Source organism: Sander lucioperca, chromosome 18 (genome assembly GCF_008315115.2).
Source record: "Sander lucioperca isolate FBNREF2018 chromosome 18, SLUC_FBN_1.2, whole genome shotgun sequence".
Taxonomy (NCBI): Eukaryota; Metazoa; Chordata; class Actinopteri; order Perciformes; family Percidae; genus Sander; species Sander lucioperca.
This window is the reverse complement of record NC_050190.1, coordinates 2,687,426-2,710,607: the sequence shown is the minus strand read 5'-3', so window position 1 is coordinate 2,710,607 and position 23,182 is coordinate 2,687,426. Positions and strand designations below refer to the sequence as shown.

The window sequence follows — 23,182 nt, the reverse complement described above, 5'->3', positions numbered from 1 at the left end:
CTTCCATTTTCAAGTAAAATCATTGAAAAAGTGTTTTTTCAACAACTCAGCCTTTTCTTGTCACTAAATAACAGTTTTGATGCCTTCCAGTCGGGTTTTCGACCACACCACAGCACTGAGACGGCTCTTGTTAAAGTCTTTAATGAGGTCGACCGATGGCCGATTTTTGGCATTTTTTTTACATAATCGGCATCGGCCAATATCAAGCCGATTAATAAGCAGGCGCATCTGCGGGCAGCCTAGTGTTAAAAACATGAATAGGCGACATTTTTTACAGTGCGCCCAGACCTGCTGCCTCCAGCCCCTCCCCTCGTGAATTCTTGCGCAGTGTGTCTCGCACAGCCACTTCAGGTTCAGACGCTACCGTTAGTAGTAGCATGTTGCTGGTGTTCTTGCCTTGGGATTAACTGTACTAATAAAACCGTACAAAACACCGCGGCCACACCGCTGTGGAAGCTCCCCGAATGTCATTTATCAGAGTCTGGTTGTTACCCCTGTCCGTGGCAGTCTCATCCACTCCTATAACGGAGCTAACTGGAGCTAGCTAACCGCTAACGGAGCTAACCGCTAACGGAGCTAATCGTTGCTAACAGAGCCTTCAGTCCTCCTTGCCTGTATCCATTAACTGCATCTATGGACTCGAGCACGAATAAAACCCTTAATTTTATTAAATTGGCTGGATGAGTTTTAAATTACAACTAAGAGTTGTTTGAATGACAGAAATCTGGAAATCAACAGGACATGTAGGCTAACAGTAGGATCCCCAAAACACAGATAAAACACTTCAACAAATGAACAATGATCTAACAAGGTGAACAAGAACTGACTTTAGATAGCCCTAGTCTTATGTGATTCAACAGGAGTTAGGAGGAAATAGTGTTGAGATTAATTAATAACTTTCTGTGAAGCAGATTTGTATTCACAGAAGTTTAATAGGCTACATGCTGCTAAGTGCACTAAACTTTATTTTTTCATTGAAAGGTTTATTTGACAAAGTTTATTTTCTTCTTACCTGTTTCGTTTATTTAATATATTTTTCATACATTATACAATATACAGTATGTTTTTACATTATACATTTTTAGTTGAAGTAGCCTATACGTGTAGATTGGACACATTTATTGAAGTGTTCAATAAATGTTTTTGTTGAGAAATTCTGTGTATATTAGTGTTACATTTTATCTTTCAAATAGAGGTTTAAAAACAAGCACATATCGGCCAAATATCAGCCAAAATAAATCGGCAGCATTAATCGACCATTGGCTGACCCTGATTTCTAAAGATCGGCATCGGCCAGAGAAAAACCATATCGGTCGACCTCTACACTATGAACCACCCAGACCTCTCAGGTGGTCGGCTTTCTGTCCCCAGAGTCAGAACTAAACAGGGAGAAGCAGCGTTCAGTTTTTATGCTCTATCTATGCTATCTGGAACAAACTCCCAGAAAACTGCAGGTCCGCCGCAACTCTGTTATTTTAAATCAAGGCTGAAGACCTTTTTTTTTTATGTTGCCTTTCTTTAAATAATTGTTAATTTCTTATACTGAAGTTGCATTGTTGAAACTGTATGACAATCTATATAAGCATATAAAGAGAATTAAAAAGTAAGACTGGTGGGACCAGCCCGTTCTGGGAACGGCAAGGAATGCGGGTGGATTACGTGTATAGAGCAACGGCTTATACATTGTCCCATACTAGCAGCCTAAAATCTCGTATTTTATCTGCTTTTATATTTTTAACTGTTTTTAACTGCTCTTTAATGTTTAATTTCTTATACGGCACTGTAACTTTTATTCTCATATTTTATCTGTTTTTAATTAGGGCCGGAGCGGCGACAGCGGCGAAGGCCCTATTGAAACTGAAGGAATTATTATTATTCCTTCTTCTGGCAAATTAATCGCCTTTTTGAGGGGCTTAACATACTCAAAAACTCACCAAAATTGGTGGTTGCATCAATCCTGGTGAAAATGTATGTATTTTAAGGGTTTCAGGAATAGGCGCACAAAAATGGCTCGCTAGCGCCCACTACAAAGTTAAAAAAATGTAGCCCCCCACTTAACTCGCTACAGAGCGGTAAATCCCCAGGGCAGGATGGCTTCACTGTAGAGTATTACAAAACATTTTACACTCTCCTCGCGCCAGTCCTGAGAGATATGTAAAACGAGGCATTTCGACATTGTCGCCTGCCGGACATTCTGTCGAAGGCCACTATCTCCCTAATTCTTAAGAAGGGGAAAGATCCCCTGCTTTGCGGCAGCTATAGACCAATCTCACTCCTCAATGTGGACCTCAAAATTCTCTCAAAGGTTCTTGCACTCAGTCTTCAACGGGTGATGCCCTACATTATCTCGCTGGATCAGACAGGGTTCATGCCTGGCTGACAGTCTTCCCACAACACTAGACGCCTACTTAACATCATTCACTCGTCGAGTAATGATACCCCGGAAATCGTGGTGTCCCTCGACGCCGAAAAGGCCTTCGATAGGGTCGAGTGGGGGTACTTATATGAGGAAATGGGCAGGTTTGGCCTGGGCGACAATTTTATCCTTTGGGTCAGATTATTATATTCATTCCCGATGGCCTCAGTTCAAACTAACGACACGTTGTCTCCCCTTTTCTCACTCCGGAGAGGCACCAGGCAGGGTTGCTCCCGTCACCACTCCTGTTCACTATCGTGATAGAACCTCTGGCCGTTTGGCTTCGCTCGGTGGAATGTTTCAAAGGCATCACACGGTCTGGCACAACTCCTAAAGTTTCACTGTATGCGGATGACTTGCTCCTGTACATCTCTGACCCAACCGCCTCGCTTCCTGTGATTTTAAACATTCTGGAACGGTTTGGTGCATGTTATGGCTACAAGCTCAACTATCAGAAAAGTGAGCTCCTACCGATAAATTCTCTGGCTATGCAGCTCCCACGCTCTTTGTCGTCATTTGAGTGGGCGGAGGACGGATTTCGCAACTTGGGGGTTTTTATTACAAAGGCTGTTTTAGACATGTTCCGCAAAAACGTATTACCTCTGGTTGAAAAAACCGAAAGTGATTTTGATTGCTGGTCGGTCTTACTGCTCTCCCTCGTGGGCCGGATAAATTTAATTAAGATGGTTGTCCTCCCCAAATTCTCTTCCAAAATCTTTTCCAGCACATCCCTGTACTTATCGTTAAATCTTTTTTCGACAAGCCGGACAGGGCAATTTCTAAATTTCTTTGGGGCAGCAAACCTGCTAGGATCCAAAAGGCGATACTTCAGTCCCCAAAGACTGAGGGGGGTCTGGCACTCCCTAACTTTAGACGATATTACTGGGCAGCTAACTTGCAAAAACTCTTATACTGGATGAACGACGACTGCGCCTCACTGCCTGTCTCGGTACATTTGGAGAGGGCAAATTCTCACCTTCCACTGTGGTCGGTTCTCTGCTCCCAACTCCCTCTGCCTTCAACACCTGTGGGCGCACGCCCGATTGTATCCCTCGGTTCACTCTTCCTCCATATGCGCCCATCATGGCCTAATCCAATGTAAGGTCCTTCATAAAGTCCACTACACAAACGCAAAATTAGTCTAAAATATACTCCACGGTCCTGCCTGCCTGTAAGAGGTGTAACCAGTTCCCTGCCAACCATACTCATATGTTCTGGTCTTGCCCTAAATTAACAACCTTTTGGATGAGTATTTTTGACACCATGAGCAGAGCCTATGAGCACATTATCCCCCCTAACCCTTTGTCGGCCATTTTTGGCATTTCCCCTGATGCTGTTGCACTGAGGCGGGCCCTGGCGCTTACATCTCTACTAGCCCGGAGACTGATTTTGTTCAACTGGAAGCTATCCCGCCACATGACCGTTGGATTAAAGAAGTGCTTGACAACTTGAAGCTTGAGAAGCTTAGATAATCTCTGAAAGGCTCTATCTCTACATTCCTAAAGACATGGAAACCTTTCCTAGAATTAGTTGACTCCCTCAGCCTACTTCCCAACTAGGAGGATTGAGTTCCTCCTAGACTGCTCCACTTGACGTCAGCTGACTTTACTACTGTGTCTGTGGCACTCAGCCCCAATCCTGTTTGTTCACTTTCATTTTTTAAAAGGACAAATTAGTTCATTAAACTGCTGGGTACTATAAATAGTGCAGTTATTGGGGACTATTTCAGGTGTAGATTTGGTTCACTACAGAGTATTTACAGCAGAACGACGTTGTATGTGGGATTGGGTGAAATAATACAATAAACTACAATGTGTGTGTTTATGGTATCACCCAGTGCAACAGTGTGGCTCATTGATGCGTTTTTAATACTTGTTGGACAACAATGAAGCTCTATGGAATATCAGGCTTTGGATACACAGGCCAGACTTGTTAGTAGGATCAATTCACTGTTGGTTTTGGTCTTTTGATTAGATTTGTTGCCAAATAGATAATATTACCAGACTTGTGCTATGTTTTTAAAAAAAAGCTGAGAATCAATCAACAGGAGCCAATGAGGATGTTTGACAGTGTTGAGAGTTAAGTTACCTGTCTGTCTTCTCCAGTCTGTTTAGTGCTTTGTCCAGCGGCACCTTCAGTCTCTTCTGGGACAACGGCCACAGGTTCCTAACACATACAATGATGTATATTTAAAAAAGTCTATATAATCAAAGCAAACCTAAATGTTAAATGGCTGAAAGAGAGAACATTGTTTATTACAATTACAAACACTGATCAATACTGCTCTCTAGAGGCAGAACAAAATCCAGAAACAGATGTGCAGGGAGGTTGAATTAGAAATGAGGGAGCTGGAAACTGCAGTGATTGAAGAGATGTTTTAAGGGTCAGGAGAGGGTTTATTGAAGCAGCAAGCAGCTGATATGATTAAGATGGTAGTAGAGGCAAGGGAACTCATTGTCAGCAGTGGTGTGGAGAACAGAGTGACCCAGGTATTATCTTGTATCTTATAGATCTTATATCTTCTTATTAGTCATATAGTTGTTAGAAATGATTGAATTGGAACTAGATTGTTGGGATTGATGCCATGGGGATCAGTCCAATGGTCTCAGGTGTATTACCAATCCAAAAAGAATTGGTTAGTTTTATATAAATGTTCTAAAACTCGTTATGGCATCCAATGTGGTTAATACGTCCCACCTACATGGTAAGTAGCTGACCCTGGGTCACAAGGAACTCTGGGGGTGGGGTAAAAGAGACCAAAAGAACAGAGGTAGGACAGAGAAAGACAATGGATAAACGTTTTTTTTCGAAGCAGCTCTAGATCTTCTTTACCTCTGGCGAAGCAGCCAGGAAAGCATCCCAGAGCCACCATAAAACACCTCCTCCACCTTCTTCCTCTCTGTGCTCCTGACTCCCTGTTTGCTCTGTGGCTTCCTCAGCCTGGAGCACGCCGTCATGCTCCCTCTGCTGACACGGAAACACGCTCATGTGGAGAGTCACACGGGAAGTGGTCATAAGTGCATCTGGGACACTGAGCTGCAAGCTGGCCACTGTCGCTGCTAATGACTGGCATTGTTTACTTTAGCTCATATTTCAAAAACCTGTCCACTGATTTCAATAACATTTGGTGAAAAGTAAGGCTATGAACCAAGAAAAAATAAATATGCATTTTAAATACAGATCAAGGACTATTTATAGTTAAGATTTCTTAATACTGCAAAATGAATAAATACAATTCAATGTTTTCACAATTTAGTCATGAACTACCCTCCACTACACATTGCCTTTCATTTCAATGAAAAACCCAAGTATCCCATGCAATCCCTGATAGTGTTATAGTAGTATTTTTATAACATTATATCAAATTCAAATATTGTAAATATCTTGCATATGGTTTTGGAAGAATTTCCCTATTTATTCAGCCCGACATATTTTGGATTTTTTTTTTTTTTAGAAACTCTGGGGTTTCCCATAGAATTTCATTAACAATGTCTTGCTGCTACTCAGTGCACAGCAGACCACAAACTTAAGCTCGATGTCCCACTATCTGCACTTTTAACAGTATGTACTCAATGCATACTCAGAATACTTTCCAATAGAAATAAATAGTAGTATTAAGCATGCAGGGAAAAAACACATTTGTTAAATAACTTACAGAGGAATAGGTAAGCAGGAATGTTAGTACCAATCCCTCTACACTTTGTTCTACCATAACAGTCACCTTTCAGGACTACAGGTGGTGAGTACTTGATATTCAAAATACAGGTCTTATTATTCAGTGGTGTTAATTTCATGTAAATGAGATAACAATGAGAACAAAAACGCTTTGGTGGCACTCCACTGAAGATCACACGCATGTAAGGATACGGTATTTATCAGTTGTTTCTTTCAGTGTTCAAAAGTAAGTAAGTAATATTATTATAGAGCACCTTTCCAGAGCAGAATGTCACAAAAAAGGCAACCAACATAAAACCAGAAGGCTGGCTCCCAAGCTTCCTTACCTGAGTGCTGTCAGGTGTCCAGGATGGTCTCTGTTCAGGTGAGGACTGTTCCACAGTCAGCCGTGACGCTCCAGATCCCTTCAGTACGTCCTCTTTAACATGGACAATTCGGATACGGCCTTGTTCCATTTCGTCCTTCTGAGAGACAGCACAATGACATTTTTGGTTTAGTTGATTATCTCTTTTTCTACACATGAATACTTTGGGCCTGCACATCATCTTGCCAATATAGAATTTTAAGCCACTTAACCATGTACTTTAACTACTGTCCCAGTCATTGCAGAACACTGGATAAAACTAACAACTTTAGTTAAATTAATTCAAATATTTTCTTCATACAATCCCTATATCCCAAAATTATATTTCTCCTCAAACAGTGACAACATTTTTTTGCCTTAATTCAGCTGATTTATGGCAGACTGGAAACAGGGAGCGAGAGAGAGAGAGAGAGAGAGAGAGAGAGAGAGAGAGAGAGAGAGAGAGAGAGAGAGAGAGAGAGAGAGAGAGAGAGAGAGGGGTATGACATGCAACAAAGTTCGGAATCAAACTTGCGACATTGCAGTTACGTGGCATGCGCAGTAACCATACTGCTACCAATTTTCTAAACCACTTTTACTGTAAGTTGAAAAGTGAATCAAACGCACCTCAGCCTCCTCTAAAGCGGATTCCAGGAGTTGAGGCTGTGAGGTCGTCTGCTCTGCTGACGGAGCTTTGGCTTGGACCGGAGTGGAAGGCTGCTGGATGAACAGAGCAGGGACCTTCTACAAGAAGAGGGAGGGAGAAGGTTCAGTAAAGGCCACTTCAAGTCTGACTGACTGACTGACTAGTCTTGCATTGCCAGACCTTCCTCCACAGCGCTGCGTACGATGGTCTGGCTTGTTCACACAACATTCCGGGATGTGAGAAAAACATGCTCTGGTTTATTGGCATTTCTTTAAAGGAACACAGCGACTTATTGGGACTTTAGCTTATTCACCGTAACCCCCAGAGTTAGATAAGTCCATACATACTTCTCATCTCCGTGTGCGTTGTAGCTCTTTCAGATGGCTCCACCGGTAGCTTAGCCTAGCACGGATCCTGAAGGTAATTGGTTCCAACTAGCCTACTGCTCCAAATAAGTGACAAAATAACGCCAAAATGTTCCTATTTACATGTTGTGATTTGTATAGTCACAGCGTGTACAAATAACAAGGTCACATGAGACACAGCCATCTTCTAACCGTATATAAACTGGGAACTATAGTCTCAGAAAAGCGAAGCATTTCTACTCTCTGTCCGGTGCTTCTCAGGTGCAAGCACATCACTCCGTCCAAGTAGCAGAAGTAGTAGTGCTTCACCTTTCTGAGAATATAGTTCCCAGTTTATATACGGTTAGAAGATGGCTGTGTCTCATGTGACCTTGTTATTTGTACACACTGTGACTATGTTGGCGTTATTTTGTCAGTAATTCGGAGCAGTAGGCTAGTTGGAACTAATTACCTTCAGGATCCGTGCTAGGCTAAGTTACCGGTGGAGCCGTCGGAAAGACCTACAACGCGCACGGAGATGAGAAGGGTATGTATGGACTTATCTAACTCTGGGGGTTACGGTGAATAAGCTAAAGTCCCAATAAGTTGCCGTGTTCCTTTAAACCAATCACACCGGATGGAGCAATGGTGCCTCTGCAAAATAGCCTCGGGAAGGAACTTGTTTTGGTGGCAGATGTGTACATAGGTAAGCGCGCTCTGGAATTAAAATGGCTGTCAAGTGTGGATGAGACTTTTGCTAAAAAAAAAAAAAAAGATAAATATAATTTGATTGTTGGTTCTAGCTCGGAGGATGTTTCCCGAATCAACCAGAGTTTAGAATGCCAACACAAAGACAACGGAAGGTGAAGGACATCTGGCCAAAAAGTGAGTGACATCCAGTGGAACCGGGGGCACCGGAACTATCCCGTAAATGAAACATTGTCAATATAGACTACAGACTGACTGACTGTCTGACCTTTTCCAGTTCCAGCAGCAGAGTCTGGAGCTGGTCCACAGCAGTGAAGACAATCAGAGTGTCTTCAGCCTTCTCTGGAAGACAGAGGCCTGGTTTACACTTCTGGATCTCAGCTACGGTCCTCCTCATGCACTGGATCCTCTGTTCCACAGCCTGCACACAGAAGAAGGGCATTCAGAAAAACAGATATTTGGAATTTCTGGCTGACAAAGTGGACCAGTTCAGAACCTTGTCTTTTTTTGTCCTAAAGCAAACCTCCAACATTTAGAATTTACAGTTTGGGCTATAAAATCAGTCTCTGACTGACAAAGTGAGTTGACAATCACTTGATCAGTTTCACTAATCACAACCATATGGATATTAAAATGAAAACCTCTGATGGGTTAGGGTTAGTTATGGGAAAATTATGTTTGCTTCGCCACATCTTACCTTGAGGCTTTCTTCTCTGGGGCTGGGGAAAGTCTCTGGAGACGATAATAAGATCTTGATCTCAGCCACATCATTCTCCATCCGCCTGACTTCACTCTCAATGGCTTCCACCTCCTAGACAGCAAGAGATCGATCAGTATATTTGACCATTTACAAAACAGATAAGTACATGTGCAGAGGGGTAAGCAACACATCTCCTGGTGAAGAGAGATGAGCTAACAGAAATACAATAAATAACATATGTAGAAGAGTTCAAAGCGGATTAAATTAAGAAAAGAATAGAATCTAAGACTGACGTCCGCAGCGTGCCCCAGGTGAGACAGAGGAGCATTGAAGCGGTCTTGAACGTTGGCCACTTGGTGATCGGCTTCGTCCAGTTGTTCCTGGAGAGTTGTGACGTCACAAACCTGTGACATTTCCTTCAGGACTGAGGCGAAGCCCTGCAGAGTGGTTCGGATCTGTGCCGAGTCATCCAACACCATCTGCAGCACAAGACAGGAATATATGTTTTTTTTTAACAATGTTTTTTATTGATTTTTTATTGCAATTACAACTTTTTTTTTTTTTATAAACTGGTCAAATGGTTTCCAGATTTTCTCATCCACACCTAATTTGTTTTTTAATATATACTGTATGTCAGTCTCTCCATGGACATACAAAACAAATTTTACTCAATTTACATTTACCACATTCTCCTGCAGAATGTGACACATAATACATTTAGGAATTGAATAGCATGTTATAGTAAAGTGCTGTAGAAAGCCGGGGTAGTGTAGTAGTGTAGAAAGAACAGTTGAGTGTGCCAACCTGCAGAGTGTGAACATGGCTGCTCAGACATTTAGCGGTGGTGTAGGTGCAGGGGGCGGCGAGCCACGACTTGGCCTCAGCCATCCAGCTTTTAGAGCTGCTGATCATCTCCTGATGCTCCTGAAGCCACGTTTGGATCTGACCACAAACACAAACAATATTTAGTTTAAAACCTTAATCAAGAAACCAAAGCAACTGTGTGAACACTAACCATGTTTCCATCCACACGTTTTTATGCAAATTAAGTAATATTGAATGAAAAATGCCTCATGGAAACGGTACAATTTGACATAATTTCATGAATATCGACACAAAGTAATTATGTTTGATCTCAACGGATTTTCTCTTAATCGGTAAATGGCTTATGCGATAAACGCTGATGGAAACGTTATTTGCCGAATATATAATAATGAATTGTGATTAGTTTTAGGTCATTTTATGGTTGCAACCGGCCATAAAACGAAGAAGAAGTTTAAGGTCATTTCCTCTTTCTTTGCAGACACAGGCGGGTGTCAACAAAGACAGATATAAGTGGAAGAACGAGGAGACAAGAGACTTTAAATTTAATTTACGAGCGAAATATAACGGCTATTTTAGATTGCAAAAACCTAAGAAATGCCATAAATTATAGTGATGTTTTTGATAGCGTGGTTGTTGTCTTATTATAGCTTGATATGTCGCTATCAGCTGGCACATAAGCACTATTACAACTTGTGCAATATCAATCATTTGTAGGTGGACGGCACGATCCATTTTGGCTAGCAAACTTTGTTTGCAAATGTTTGCTTGAATGTTATGCGATTCAGTGCCAAAATGAATGGAAAGGGGAGGTCACGTGACCATCAACCGCAATGGTTGCTCAGTGCTAGAGCTCCTCACCTACCTCCGTATTTTCATTGAAAAACCAGGTCTATTCCTTCCTCTTTGACGTCAATCGTTTTATTTGTTACCACAGTGACTCAGTGAAATGCCTGCAGGCGCAAGAAAGCAGGTCTCGTTGTCGTCGGAGTCATTTAACCAGACACGGAAATCTGCCAACATGGCGGCGGCTAACAGGGCTAATGATGCTAGCGCAGACCTAAATGTGGAGAACACTGTAGCCATGGTCTTGGAGGGGCAACGAAGTGTGCTTGAATCGGTGGTCCACAGCGAAGTTGGGGGGAGTGCTAGCAGAAATGAATACCTTGCTGCAACACATCAGGACAGAGCTTGAGAGACCGGGAGCTACGGTACGTGAGCTGATGCAACAAATGGACAAGACGCAGGGGGATAACAGGCAGATGAGAAACATGGTGAGTGCCTGTGTTAACGACCAGAAGAAATTTGAGCATGAGCTAGCCGAAATGAAAGACAGATCCCGACGCAACAATGTACGCATCATTGGACTAAAAGAGGGCAGCGAAAAGAATGACCCAGTTGGGTTCCTGCAAGATCAGTTACCAGTCTGGATCCCCTCCTTACAGAACAGGGCTATCTTCGAAATTGACAGAGCACACAGAATTTATGGCAAGGGTGCAACGACACGTACTCTGATTTTCAGGTGTTTGAGATATCAGGACCGCCAAGCAATCCTCCACGGGGTGAGACAAGTACAGCAGAAAGGGCCGATTCGTGATTCCAAAACAACGCTACGTTTTAATCCTGATTACAGCGCATTCACTGTCCAGCGGCGCCAAGAGTTTATAGGAGCACAACGTAAGCTACATGCTAAAGACATCCCAAACTTCCTTATCTACCCGGCTACCCTGAGAGTGACTCACGGAGGGAGAGTGCTCACCTTCACTACAGCCAAGGATGCAGACGTTTTCTGTCGGCAGTTGGATATGGAGGACGACGCGACATCCACACGGGCAGCTCCGCGGCTGGACCTGATGCCGATGACGGAGGCGGAAGGCGGCGGGACGCCCGCGCAGGTGACTTCTTGTCTTTTTGTAACATTGTTCATGTGTAGCATAAGAATTCACCAGGCCTGTTTCGATTAACCTGTGACTTAAGACAGGAGGGGCAGTTTTGAGCTAGAGTTTGCACGAGCTGCGTTTGATGTGGCCACGTATCTTACAGATAGGGGAAGGGGTCTGCAGTCTCAGAGGGTTAGGGGATTTATTTTATTTTTTGTTTTTACCATACTTTGCTTAGATCTAACAGTTCACCCTTTGCTACAGATTTATCAGCGAATTCTGGTAGGGTACACAAGACATGTATGCATGTATATTTTGAAGACGGCTGAACTTTCAATCCTTTCAGTTAACATCAAGGGGCTAAACAGGCTGATCAAACGAGCTAAATTCCTGGACTACTTAAGAAGAAAGAATATAGATGTAGCGCTTATAGAGTCACATTTCCGTAAAAGAGATGTAAATCGCCTACAAAATAAATACTACAAGATTGTTGCTTCATCCAGTGACAACACCAAAACCAAGGGCTCCATTGTGTTACTGTCGCGGAAATGCGCACTCACCGTAAATAAAAGTAGTAAAGATCTATCAGGCAGGATATCTTATATATGCACCACAATAAGGAGTAGGAAAATAGCCTTTGTTTCGGTATATGCACCGTCTACATATGACGTAAGCCTCTCTCTCAATGAATATTCACTAATTATAGGGGGGGACATGAATGCAGTGCTAGATTTAAATCAAGATAGATCAGGGGACAACCACACAAAGGCCCAAAAACACACATCAGACATGTTTAGAGCAGTTGTGGAATCCCACCATCTTACAGATATATGGAGGATGCACAATCCTACTAGCAAGGATTACACCTTTTTTTCAGTCACCTCACCCACTCCCGCATTGATTATATTCTGTGTTCTAGTGAGCTTAAGGCAATGTTCCACACAATAGCAATAGAACCAGCAATTCTGTCTGATCACAATGCGCTGATAACCACATTCCATTGTGATGTGTTAGGAGAAAGATCTAGAAGGTGGCAATTTAATAACTCCCTTCTCCAGAACACAGCCTTTGAGGCAGAGTTTAGAGCCAACTGAGTTTATATCAATCAATACTGACTCAGTTTTGGACCCGGCATTCATTTGGCAGGCAACTAAAGGATTTATTAGAGATTTCACATCTTCCTTTGCGGTCAATTTGAAGAAAAAAAGAGAGGCAAGGATTGCGGAGTTGGAAGAACGTTGTAAATCTCTAGAGCAGTCTCTAAAGACGTGTTTTTCTAAATCTACCCAAACTCTTCTAGTCACGAGTCGAACTGAGCTAAATGATTTGCTAAGAAGGAGAGCTGAATTCATGACGCACAGAGTGAGGCAAAATTATTATTTTAATGGTTGCAAACCTGCTGGCTCTGAAATTAAAACAAAGCGAGTCCAGAGCTACTATCAATGGCATCCGCACGAACCGAGGTATCTCAACGAATCCTAAAGATATCAACGCCACTTTCCAATCCTTTTATTCAAAGTTGTATGAGTCCTCCTGCAATCCAGATCTGACAGTGCCAGGAGTTCCTAAAAGAGCTAAATCTGCCTCTTCTTGACTGAGAGGAGGCAGAAGAACTGGGTCAACCTATAACATTAGAGGAACTTAAATCAACATTAAAAACAGTTAAAAAAGGGAAAACGCCAGGGTTGGATGGAATTCCATCAGAACTTCTTCTACAGTACTTTGACATATTAGGACCTATCATTTTACAAGCTTTAATCTCGGCCATAGAGATGGGTACTTTTCACCAACAAACCAACACTGCACTAATTTCTGTTATACCCAAAAAGGGCCAAGATCTTACGGAGCGCTCAAATTACAGGCCCATCAGCCTCATTGGGACTGATATTAAGTTCTATTTCAAAGCCTTGGCACTCCGCTTAGAATGCTTTATTGAGAAGCTAGTCCACCCCGACCAATCAGGTTTTATACCAAAGCGTCACGCTGCAGACAATGACGCAGATTATTTCATGTAATTGAAGAAGCCAGAAACCTTCCAACAACGGCAGCAGTTTTATCAGTGGACGCGGAAAAGGCTTTTGACCGCCTAGAGTGGAACTACTTGTGGCAAGTAATGGAGAGGCTTAGTTTGGGGGCCAAATTCATTGACATGGTGCGTACTTTATATGCGAATCCCACAGCCATAGTCTCAACCAATGACTTGCATTCTCAGCCATTTCCCCCATGCTATTTGTGATCTCTCTTGAACCGTTAGCCCAAGGCAAAATAAAATATGCAATGTCCAGATTAAATCCAATAACAGCTCAATATCATTATTTGCAGATGATATTTTGTTGTACATCTCTGATCTTGAGGACTCTTCCAAAAAATCGTAAGATCTTCAACGAATTTGGCTCAATCTCCAGCTATAAAATTAATTGGAATAAATCTAATATTCTTCTATTGAACAACAGGCATGTGACATCAGCTATTAGTGGTACAATACCAACCCAAAGCAAAATTACATATTTGGGCATCATCATACATGCATCACTACAGCGAGTGGTCCAGGACAACTAGGAAACTATGTTAAGTAATGTTTAGAAGGATCTGGCCAGGTGGACCGCGCTGCTGGCGTCACTGCGGTCCAGGATTGCTGTTGTTAAAATGAACATAGCTCCCTGTGTGAATTTCTTAAGTTCAATGATCCCCTTTCCCCACCAATAAATTTCAGGAAGAAACTTGATACTTTAATTTGGCAGTATATTTGGAACAATAAACAATCTAGGCTAAAATACTCAAGGCCTTTCAGCTACAGGCCCTCAGAGTGTGGATGGACCCATCATCTACAGTTACACGGAGAGGAATAGAGCAAAACCTCATTGGAAGTCTAAGACTGCAAGACCTGGCCTTTGCAGGTGTTTGTCCAAAAAAGTGTATGCTAACACATTGGCCAACTTTAAACAGGTGGAGGAGCACCTGCGCTACACCAATAAGTGGCACGTGAATACCCCAATATGGCACAATACACACTTAATGTCTGGTAACAAACCTTTTGCTTCTAAGTAGTGGAGGGACAGAGGTATTTATACTCTAGACCAATTATTCAATGAGAAAGGTATGTTGAGTTTTAGTCTTAGAGCTAGTTTTGAGGTCCCCAGGACATCCTTTTACTTCTATCTTTGCTTAAGATCAGCCCTAAAATGTTATGGAGTGCCATGGGGAAACAGTCTTGAGGTGCACCCAGTCATTAAATGTTTTTTTGATTTCCCTGTGAGAGGATTAGTGTCCAAGATTTATGCTAAGCTGTTGCAAGTATCCATAGGAGAACTCCCAATAGTAAAGAAATGGGAACGAGAGCTGAGCCCTGAGGGGAACACAATTAATTGGGAGGCAGTTTGGGACATTTTCCACTGTTCCAAGAACCCAAAACACCAGTATATCCACTTCAACATATGCCATAGGACATATTGGACTCCTCAGAAGAGATACGTCTCGAAAGCCATTCCCACTCCCTATTGTACGTTCTGTCAACCTGAACAAACTGCAAAGTTCCTGCATATGGTCTGGGAGTGTGAACAGGTGCATGAGTTCTGGCATAAAACAACATCAATACTATCTGATGTGATAGGATATCTAATTCCTACTGACACGATTGTTTTGTTACTTAATGATGACTCTAAATTACACCTGCTCGAGAGACAGAGGAAGATTTGGCTAGCCGGCTCAACTGCGTAGTGGTTAGCGTATTTTCTAGATATAGTTATGCTTGAGCTCTCTACAGCTAGGATTAAGAAAGCCAAATCATCAACTATCAACCTATGGAAAAGCACAGCAGCACAAATATCAGACCTAAAGACCTCAGCGCCACAAGAACTAGAGGAGCGTGACTAGGCAAGATGTGATTTCTGTTTGTTTGTTTTGTTTTCCTCGAGACCGCAGAGGGTGGGAGAGGGTTTTTGTTCTTGTTCAATTTGTGTTTCTCTGTTCTGTGCACCATCTGATATTACCTGGCACATATTGTGGAATTTGTTCTGTATGTCTAAATGATAAATGTTGCTAATAAAAAATTGATCTCAAAATGAATGGAAACACCTTAAAATGTCTTAAGGACATAACATAACGCAAAACAGCATGTGACGTCATTAGCCACAGGTTTTTATTCGCTTTAAAGCCGTTGGATGGAAACATACTTTCACCAGCTTTATTCGCATGAATGTTTTTAACGAACTTCAGATAATTCGATTAACAAATGGATGGAAACATAGCTACCAACTATAACAAGCTCTGACACACACTTGTACTTAATACTACCTTTTGAGGCTGTCAAAATTTACAAATCAAATCACATAAATTTCACAACTAAGCGGTACATGTGTGGGACAAGAAGTTGCAATGCTTGTGAGAAGGGCATTTTGAGTGTTTCCCAATGATACTGTTAAAACGAGATACACACACATAACGTAACATCAGATGTTTGTCAATATAAACATTAAATTAAATACACAGTTCTGGGCTGCGTGATTTAAGAATTACAACAGCACCAACGGAAACCTGTCATCACACACACATTTGTTGTTTAACACCAAACAAATATGGAGACACGACAGCGTGTAATTGTGACTCAGAAATCATAGACAGATAATATTACATACAAGCAGTTGTAAAAGAGAAAAAGAAGGCTGAGGGGAGCCAAAGGCATCCTGACCTTGCTGAGGAGGGTGGTCCTCTGCTCCGCCTGTTTGGCCAACTGGGAGTGAAGGTGCTGGACCTCCACCAGTCTCTCAGTGAGGGTCAGCACCTCTTCTGGCTTCTCCAAGTCCTGAATGTCCACCTCCAGCGCTGCCACGCACGAGTGCCATAAGTCCAGCTCATCCCACACACGCTGAGCACACACACGCAATCAGATGTCAGGCGAACTTTTCCCATAGGATTGAATGGGACACTAGCAGCTCCTCCTAACGAGACCCCTCAAATTCCCAAAAATGCATTGAATTGAAATCGGACAAAAGTGTTCGCTTTGTAAGACCTTAGGGTAGCTGTGATATAAATACCGTGACGAAATTCAAACTGTAACTAGAACTGCAAGCAGTTATGACGGGGCCCAAGCCTCCCACGCCAGTCGCCCCCGACGTCCCGGGGAGCCCTTGAAAGCGGAACCCGAAGCCAGGGGGCGGGGAGGCAAACGTCGGTAAATATCGAGAGGCGCAAGCCGCGATGTCTACGGTACGTTGCCGTTGCAAACGTAGCGGTCAACAGTTCACCTCCATGCATATACCAAGAGGGTAAGCTTCTCCTCGCACCACGAACCTCCTATGGCGCCATTTTAATGCTACAAAGCCATCACCTCCCGTTAGCATCCCATTGACTGCCATTCATTTTGGCGCCACTTTGACAGTGAATAACTTTACATCTGAAGCATTTAAAGACTCTATTTGTCCATTGTTTATTTCTAAAGAAATACGACAATGTATAAAAGGCTCCATTACCTTGTACCTCACGTTATGGCTCCGTAGCAGACATTTTTGTAAAAATAGGCTAACGATTGTGTCATAACCACGCGACTTACCGTTTCACAGTAGAGAAATTACCGTACAGGAGAAGCTCTCAGGCAGTTTCGACTTACATTAGCTGTTTAAGTTTAATTACTAATGTTAACTAGCATTTTAGTTAGCAATAATTAGCCTGTGCCTATGCTATCTCCTTACATATACCTACGCTCTCCGTCTCTGTAAGATTGGGAATGATTGAGATTTCTCTTGGCACAGCTACCAGAAGACTTACAACTTTCAGACAGGTTGCTCACGTCACATTTACGTCTTCGAGCTCAGTTGGAGGCTTCGCACTAACCCTAGCCATCACCGGAAAACTGCTTCTAAGTGGCCTTCACTGGTCTCCGTCCAGAGCAACGGGATCTGTTGGTCCATTCTTATATATGTCAATGGCATATACAGAGTACCTTTAACAATGATATACGGATAGGATTGGAGATGAAAAGTTCAACTGACACGTTACCGCGATCAGCTCCGTGGGAAATTAAGAATCAATGCCACCGACATAACCAATCACACTATGACAGACTCTCCACTTAGCACCAACTGCAATGTTTAATTGTAAATGAATGGAGCCTACTGGCAGTCTGGCACACTTGGGTGATCAGTATTTTCATCGGCGCCTATGAATGGTGTTGATTTTGGATTGAAAAATTGAGAGAAAAGAGTTGCATTTGTCCACTGAAGGTTGTAGAAACTTTGTCAAGTGGGTTAAGAAGTTTGTTTATTGTAAAAAACCAGAGGAGCACGCAAAAGCGAAAACCAAAATGTAACGTAGGGGGCAAACATCAGTAAATATTGAGAAGTGTGAGCTGCAAGGTCTGTGGTACATTCCCATTGCAAATATGTCATTAATATTGAGTAAAAGGGCCAAAACGCGTCTACGTCCATTATAGCGCCCGCTAATGGCCGATCTTCGCCAAATTTGGTAAAGAGCCTCAGAGCTGCATGCCGAACGAGCACCACAAGTTTCGTGTTGATTGCATTTACTGTGGCAGAGATATTGCAATTGCAAATTTCCCATTTAAATGCATTGAGTTATTGGTCAAAACAAATAAACGTTGCTTATAGCGCCCCCTAGAGGCCGATCTTCACCAAATTTGGTACAGAGCATCGTAGTCTGATGTTGAAAAATGCTCCCAAGTTATTCGCTGGTAACATTTAATTTGGCCGAGATATGATATGAATATGTGTGTGGTAGCTAGGTAGGAAAATTTGTTTGGTCGTCAAATGCGCATACTTTAACGTAGCAAAATTCCTTGAATAACTTTTGATCAGGTCCATCTGGAGATGTGACGTACCAGGTTTTGTGCTGATCCGTGGCACGGCCTAGGACGAGTTCGGAAAAGTAGGTTTTGCGCATTGTGCGATATTGCGAAAAAGATTTTAAGCAAAAATGGGCGTGGCCTATATCATGTGATTCAGCTTGATTCAAGGAACACGTGGATGTAAGGATTTCTAATGTGCGATGTGTAATGTGGGAGTTAAAGGCAAAAAACCATTATAGCGCCACCTAGTGGTCCACATGTGTAATTTTTGGTAGGTGTGGTCCATGACCCATTGTCTATCTACCCTGTAAATTTAAAGTTGTTCACACTAGTGTAAGTGGTGAATCTAGACTTGGGTCCCATAGGCCACGCCCACTTTGACCCCTCAGTACCCCACTCTAGAGATGGCCTCAAGAGTGTCCCTAGATGGTACCCATCACATTTTGTAAAAATCAGATGAGCCGTTCATGAGATATAAACTTTTTGTACTTGTAGCGCCCCCTAGTGACCAATTTTCGTAAAACGCGTAGGGGACCTCCAGAGGGTCATGTCAAACACTAATCTAAAGTTTGGCTTTGATAGCATTTATTTTGGCTGAGATATGGCAAAGTTGGTGTTTTAATAGTTAGCTACACAAATTTGTTCGTGCGTAATATGCGCAATTTTTATCCTATAAAAATTCTTTTTCTTAACTTTTTGTCAGGTCGGTCTGGAGATGCTACAGTCCAAGTTTCGTGCAGATCGGTCGCACGGTCTAGGAGGAGATCGAAAAAGTAGGTTTTTGATAAATCGCGATTTTTCACGCATAAAAGACTAGGCGGAAATGGGCGTGGCCTATATCACGTGATTCAGATGGATCCAGGGAACACGTGGATATATGGTTTTTAAATGTCCGGTGTACAGAGTGGGAGTTATGGGGCCAAACACGTTTTTTCTGCTATAGCGCCACCTAGTGGTGGAAGTGGGTCAATTTTTGCGCCTGAGGTCCTTGCGGAGTTTCGGACCAGTCCTGAAAAAGGCAACCCCCCACCATGTACGGTTTAGGCTGTAGTCAGAGTTTTAGGCGGAGAAGGATAATGATGATGGAAAAAAATCTGTAGAAAAACAATAGGGTTCCACAGCTCCGCTGGAGATGTGAACCGCGTTGCCTTGCATTACGCGGTTCCCATGCCCCCTCGGGCTTGGACCCCTAAATATACTATAGTTATGCCGAAAGTGTACCCGGGGTCTATGAAGGAGGACAGGCCGGGCGGCGAGGCAGCAACCCAGGCAGCACCGGCCCGTCACGTTAGCCTGTGGAGCTCCTGAACTCCAACACACAGTCGGACAAAATTTGCAATTAGCCATCAATTTTCATAAAACGGCCCATATTTGACCTCTACATAGTTGATTTCTCGCATAAAAAAGTCTCAGAAGTGAATTTAGTGATGAAATAGCAGACGAACAATGTATACAATTTCTGAGATCTGCGCGACCTAGATTCACAAGACAAATTGGTCCCAGATCAGTCAGTGGCCTATGTAAATTTCAGGGCGTTACAAAGATAGAAGGTAGAGCCAAAGGAGTTGACGTCAACTTTTAGCTTTGTTGAGATTCGCCCGTTTTCAGCACCAGTTTCAAATTGTGAGATTTGCATAGGAAAGAGGTGTCAATGGGACTTTGAGGTTCTATGTATGTCCTTTTTACCCACCTTGTTCTTTGATTTTTTTTACTTTGATTGTTTCTGATGGCACGTTTTCTACTTTATTGCTGTTAATTTATTGATTCTGTATTGTGTAATGGTTATCTTAATGTGAAAAGCCTTTTGAAAAGTGGCGGCCAATATAAATAAAATGTTTTCTTTAAAGTTTTTTTTCGTCCTCTCTCAAACTATATCAGAGTCTATAGGATCATGAGGGGGAAACATTGTTGAGTGTGAGATCATCATCTAGCTAAACTGCACACTGCACAGAAACCCTTTTATTCTAGTATTTGTACTAAGTCAGATGTCAGAGTGGTAATGATCCAGCCAGATTACTACCCACCTTCTGAGTGATCTTTGCCACAGTCACATTGGGACTTCTCTGGTCAAGTCTTTTCTGAACTGATGTGAGGCCAGCCTGGACCTCAGACAGCTTCGCCCCCAGCCTGTGGACGGGACCACTCTGCTCCACTGCCTCTCCCACCTCAAGTACAAACATCAACAATTACAAAAGGAAACATGTTTTGCTTCTCAAGCCAGATCTATATAAGTCTTGGATTTGTTGTTGTCCCAAACATTTGATTATCATTCTTCCCTTTTCCTCCTGTAATCTCCTTTAAGTAATTCTTAAGTAACTCAAGTAGTTAGAAATCAAGTAACTGTTCATTTCATACACTGCACTGTAAAAATTTTTAATTATGAAATGCACTTGCTATTTTATCTCATCACTGCCCCTGTCTCATGTACAGTTCTTATTTATTCATCTATTTATTTTAAATCTCATGCCCTGAATGTATGTGATGTCTTGTTTTGTTTTTTAAAACTGTCTTTCACTGAACAGCTCTCCAAAATGTTGTTGTATGTTACCATGTACAATGACAATAAAGGCAATCTTATCTTATATTATTTTGCAGGAATTCCATTGTGTAACACCCCTCCCTGTATTACGGTAACAAGACTCTTTAACCCTACTTTTCCACTTTGTGTTTTTTTGTGATTTATTGTGTTGTGCTCATTGCTAAAAACTAGGGCTGAACGATTAATTGCATTTTCGATAATATCGCGATATGTTAAAACGCGATTTCCTAATCGCAAAGGCTGCGATTTGGTCACATGACTCGCGAGAGCAATCAGTCTGCACTCCGCAGAGAAAGCATCAACTAGCATGCTAACGCTACACTGTACCTTGAGCTGATTTCTGTCATTCAAACAACTCTGAGTTGTAGTTTAAAACTTTTACAACCATTTTAATAAAATGAAGGGTTTTATTCGGGCTTGAGTCTATACATGCAGTTAATGGATACAGGCACACAGAACTCAAGGCTCGGTTGGCAACGATTAGCTCTGATTAGCGGTTAGCTCCGGTTAGCGGTTAGCTCCGTTATAAAGATATGAGTGGAGGAGCTGCCACTGAGAGGGGTAACAACCAGACTCTGATAAATGACGTTCGGGGAGCTTTCACAGCAGCGTGGCCGCGGTGTTTCAACGGTTTTATTAGTACAGTTAATCCCACGGCAAGAACACCAGCAACTAGCTAACGTAACGATAGCCTCTCTGAACAAGTGCACACGGCAGCACGTAACTTCACGAGGGGAAGGGGCTGGAGGCAGTCCTCTCTGTGCACTGTAAAAAATTACACTGGTGTGTGTGTGTGTGTATAGATATATACTATATTTTTACTTATTTAACTGTCTAGTGTGTAATTGTGTGTTCATACTATACATTATTATATTATTCTTTGTTGAATAATACAGAAGACAAAGAGCTTAAAAAAATAATCGAATATCGAATCGTAATCGCAATATTTGGGAAAAAAATCGCAATTAGATTATTTTCAAAAATCGTTCAGCCCTACTAAAAACCCAAATTAATTATTGCACTTCACATCAGCTATGTTAAAATCAAAGTCTTGTGTACCTTAACTTCTACTTGCTGCAGTGAGTGTGTGACCTCCTGCAGCTGGCGGTCGATCTCCACCGGGACCAGAGTGTACATGTCTGAGTACTTCATCTTCAGACTCTCCATGATGCGCTGCAGCAAAGCCTTCTGGTTACACAGCTCGCTGTGAACCTCCTAAAACCAGAGAGAGAATAGTTGTGTAAATGAACAGGACATGGAAAACCAAATAAGGAAAATTATTAAGTCTATGTCTGAAAGAGGAAACTGAAAGGCCAATAAAGCTTTGTGTTCCGCAGCGATAATAAAAACTTCTCAATATTTATTGATTTTCTTTGTGACATTTTGCAAAGTGCCACAAATCAGCTTAGTGAAAGTCAACACTTACTTCAAAAAACACTTGTAAGCAGATGGTTGCAGTCAGTTTTAACCCTCACTCTTCTACAAGCTTTAACATTAACAACAGTCAGGAAAGGTGTCATTTTTCAGTCAAATAGTGAAAATCTTGCAGTATTTTGAAACAAAAGGACACAGACATTGATCTTATCTACATCTCTCACCAAACAAGCTTGTAAGCTCTCTCTCTCTCTCTCTCTCTTCAGTTCAACAAGATTATTCTTTACAATAGCCGACATTAAATAAGATGATAAGAAAATTCAAATGTGCAAGATAATACAGAGGAGACTATCTGGGTCTGAATGCGTCCGATGGTCTGCTGAAGAGGGAGGTGCATCTTGTTATCACTACGGGAAACTGAGTGAGCGAGCGTGTGTGTGTGTGTGTATGTGTGTGTTACAAAAGATGGGAGGAAGAGAGGGTATAGGGAGACAGTTTTGCATAAGAGAGTGGGACACGGTGAGTGCAAAGTGTGTATGCATGAGTGTGTGTTTGTTCATGTGTGTCTGTCTTTGTGAGGACTAATTTGTATTTTAAGAAATTAAAAAGTAGGGACATTTTAGGAAAGTCTGTAAATTTTAGGAAAATGGTGATGCTTTAAGAAATCTGTAGATTGTAAGAAATTGGGGACATTTTAGGAAAGCGTGTACATATAATTAAAGTGAGGACATTTTAGAAAAATAAGGAGATCTTTAGGAAAGTCTTTTACAATTTGGTAAAAGAAGGACGTTTTAGGAAAGTCTGTGCATTATAGGAAGATGAGGACATTTTTGTTAACTGAGGTCCTCACTTCTTGAAAGGGCTATTTGAGGGTTTAGACACAATTACAATTAGGTTTGCATTGTGGTTAGGGCCTAGAGTATTTATTATGTCCAT

General features: G+C 42.0%; 1 protein-coding gene and 1 long non-coding RNA gene across 3 annotated transcripts in view; both read right to left on the bottom strand.

The window, feature by feature from the left end:
- The window catches only part of LOC116036812 (nesprin-2-like), a 49,654-nt gene that overhangs the window by 3,492 nt on the left and 22,980 nt on the right, over nt 1-23,182 (bottom strand). For both annotated transcript variants that reach the window (XM_035994505.1, XM_035994506.1), the window contains 11 exons: nt 21,932-22,087; nt 20,358-20,498; nt 16,222-16,398; nt 9,637-9,774; nt 9,126-9,311; nt 8,830-8,943; nt 8,401-8,553; nt 7,062-7,178; nt 6,418-6,555; nt 5,249-5,383; nt 4,505-4,582 (listed from right to left, as the gene is read on the bottom strand). In XM_035994505.1, the coding sequence (XP_035850398.1) occupies nt 4,505-4,582; nt 5,249-5,383; nt 6,418-6,555; nt 7,062-7,178; nt 8,401-8,553; nt 8,830-8,943; nt 9,126-9,311; nt 9,637-9,774; nt 16,222-16,398; nt 20,358-20,498; nt 21,932-22,087 (1,533 nt within the window). The remainder of the gene's footprint in view (nt 1-4,504; nt 4,583-5,248; nt 5,384-6,417; nt 6,556-7,061; nt 7,179-8,400; nt 8,554-8,829; nt 8,944-9,125; nt 9,312-9,636; nt 9,775-16,221; nt 16,399-20,357; nt 20,499-21,931; nt 22,088-23,182) is intronic.
- On the bottom strand, nt 1,655-2,202 carry LOC118493714. The gene is made up of 3 exons (XR_004895671.1): nt 2,192-2,202; nt 2,126-2,128; nt 1,655-1,723 (listed from the first exon to the last, which is right to left on the bottom strand). It is a non-coding gene; the product is annotated as an uncharacterized LOC118493714 (long non-coding RNA).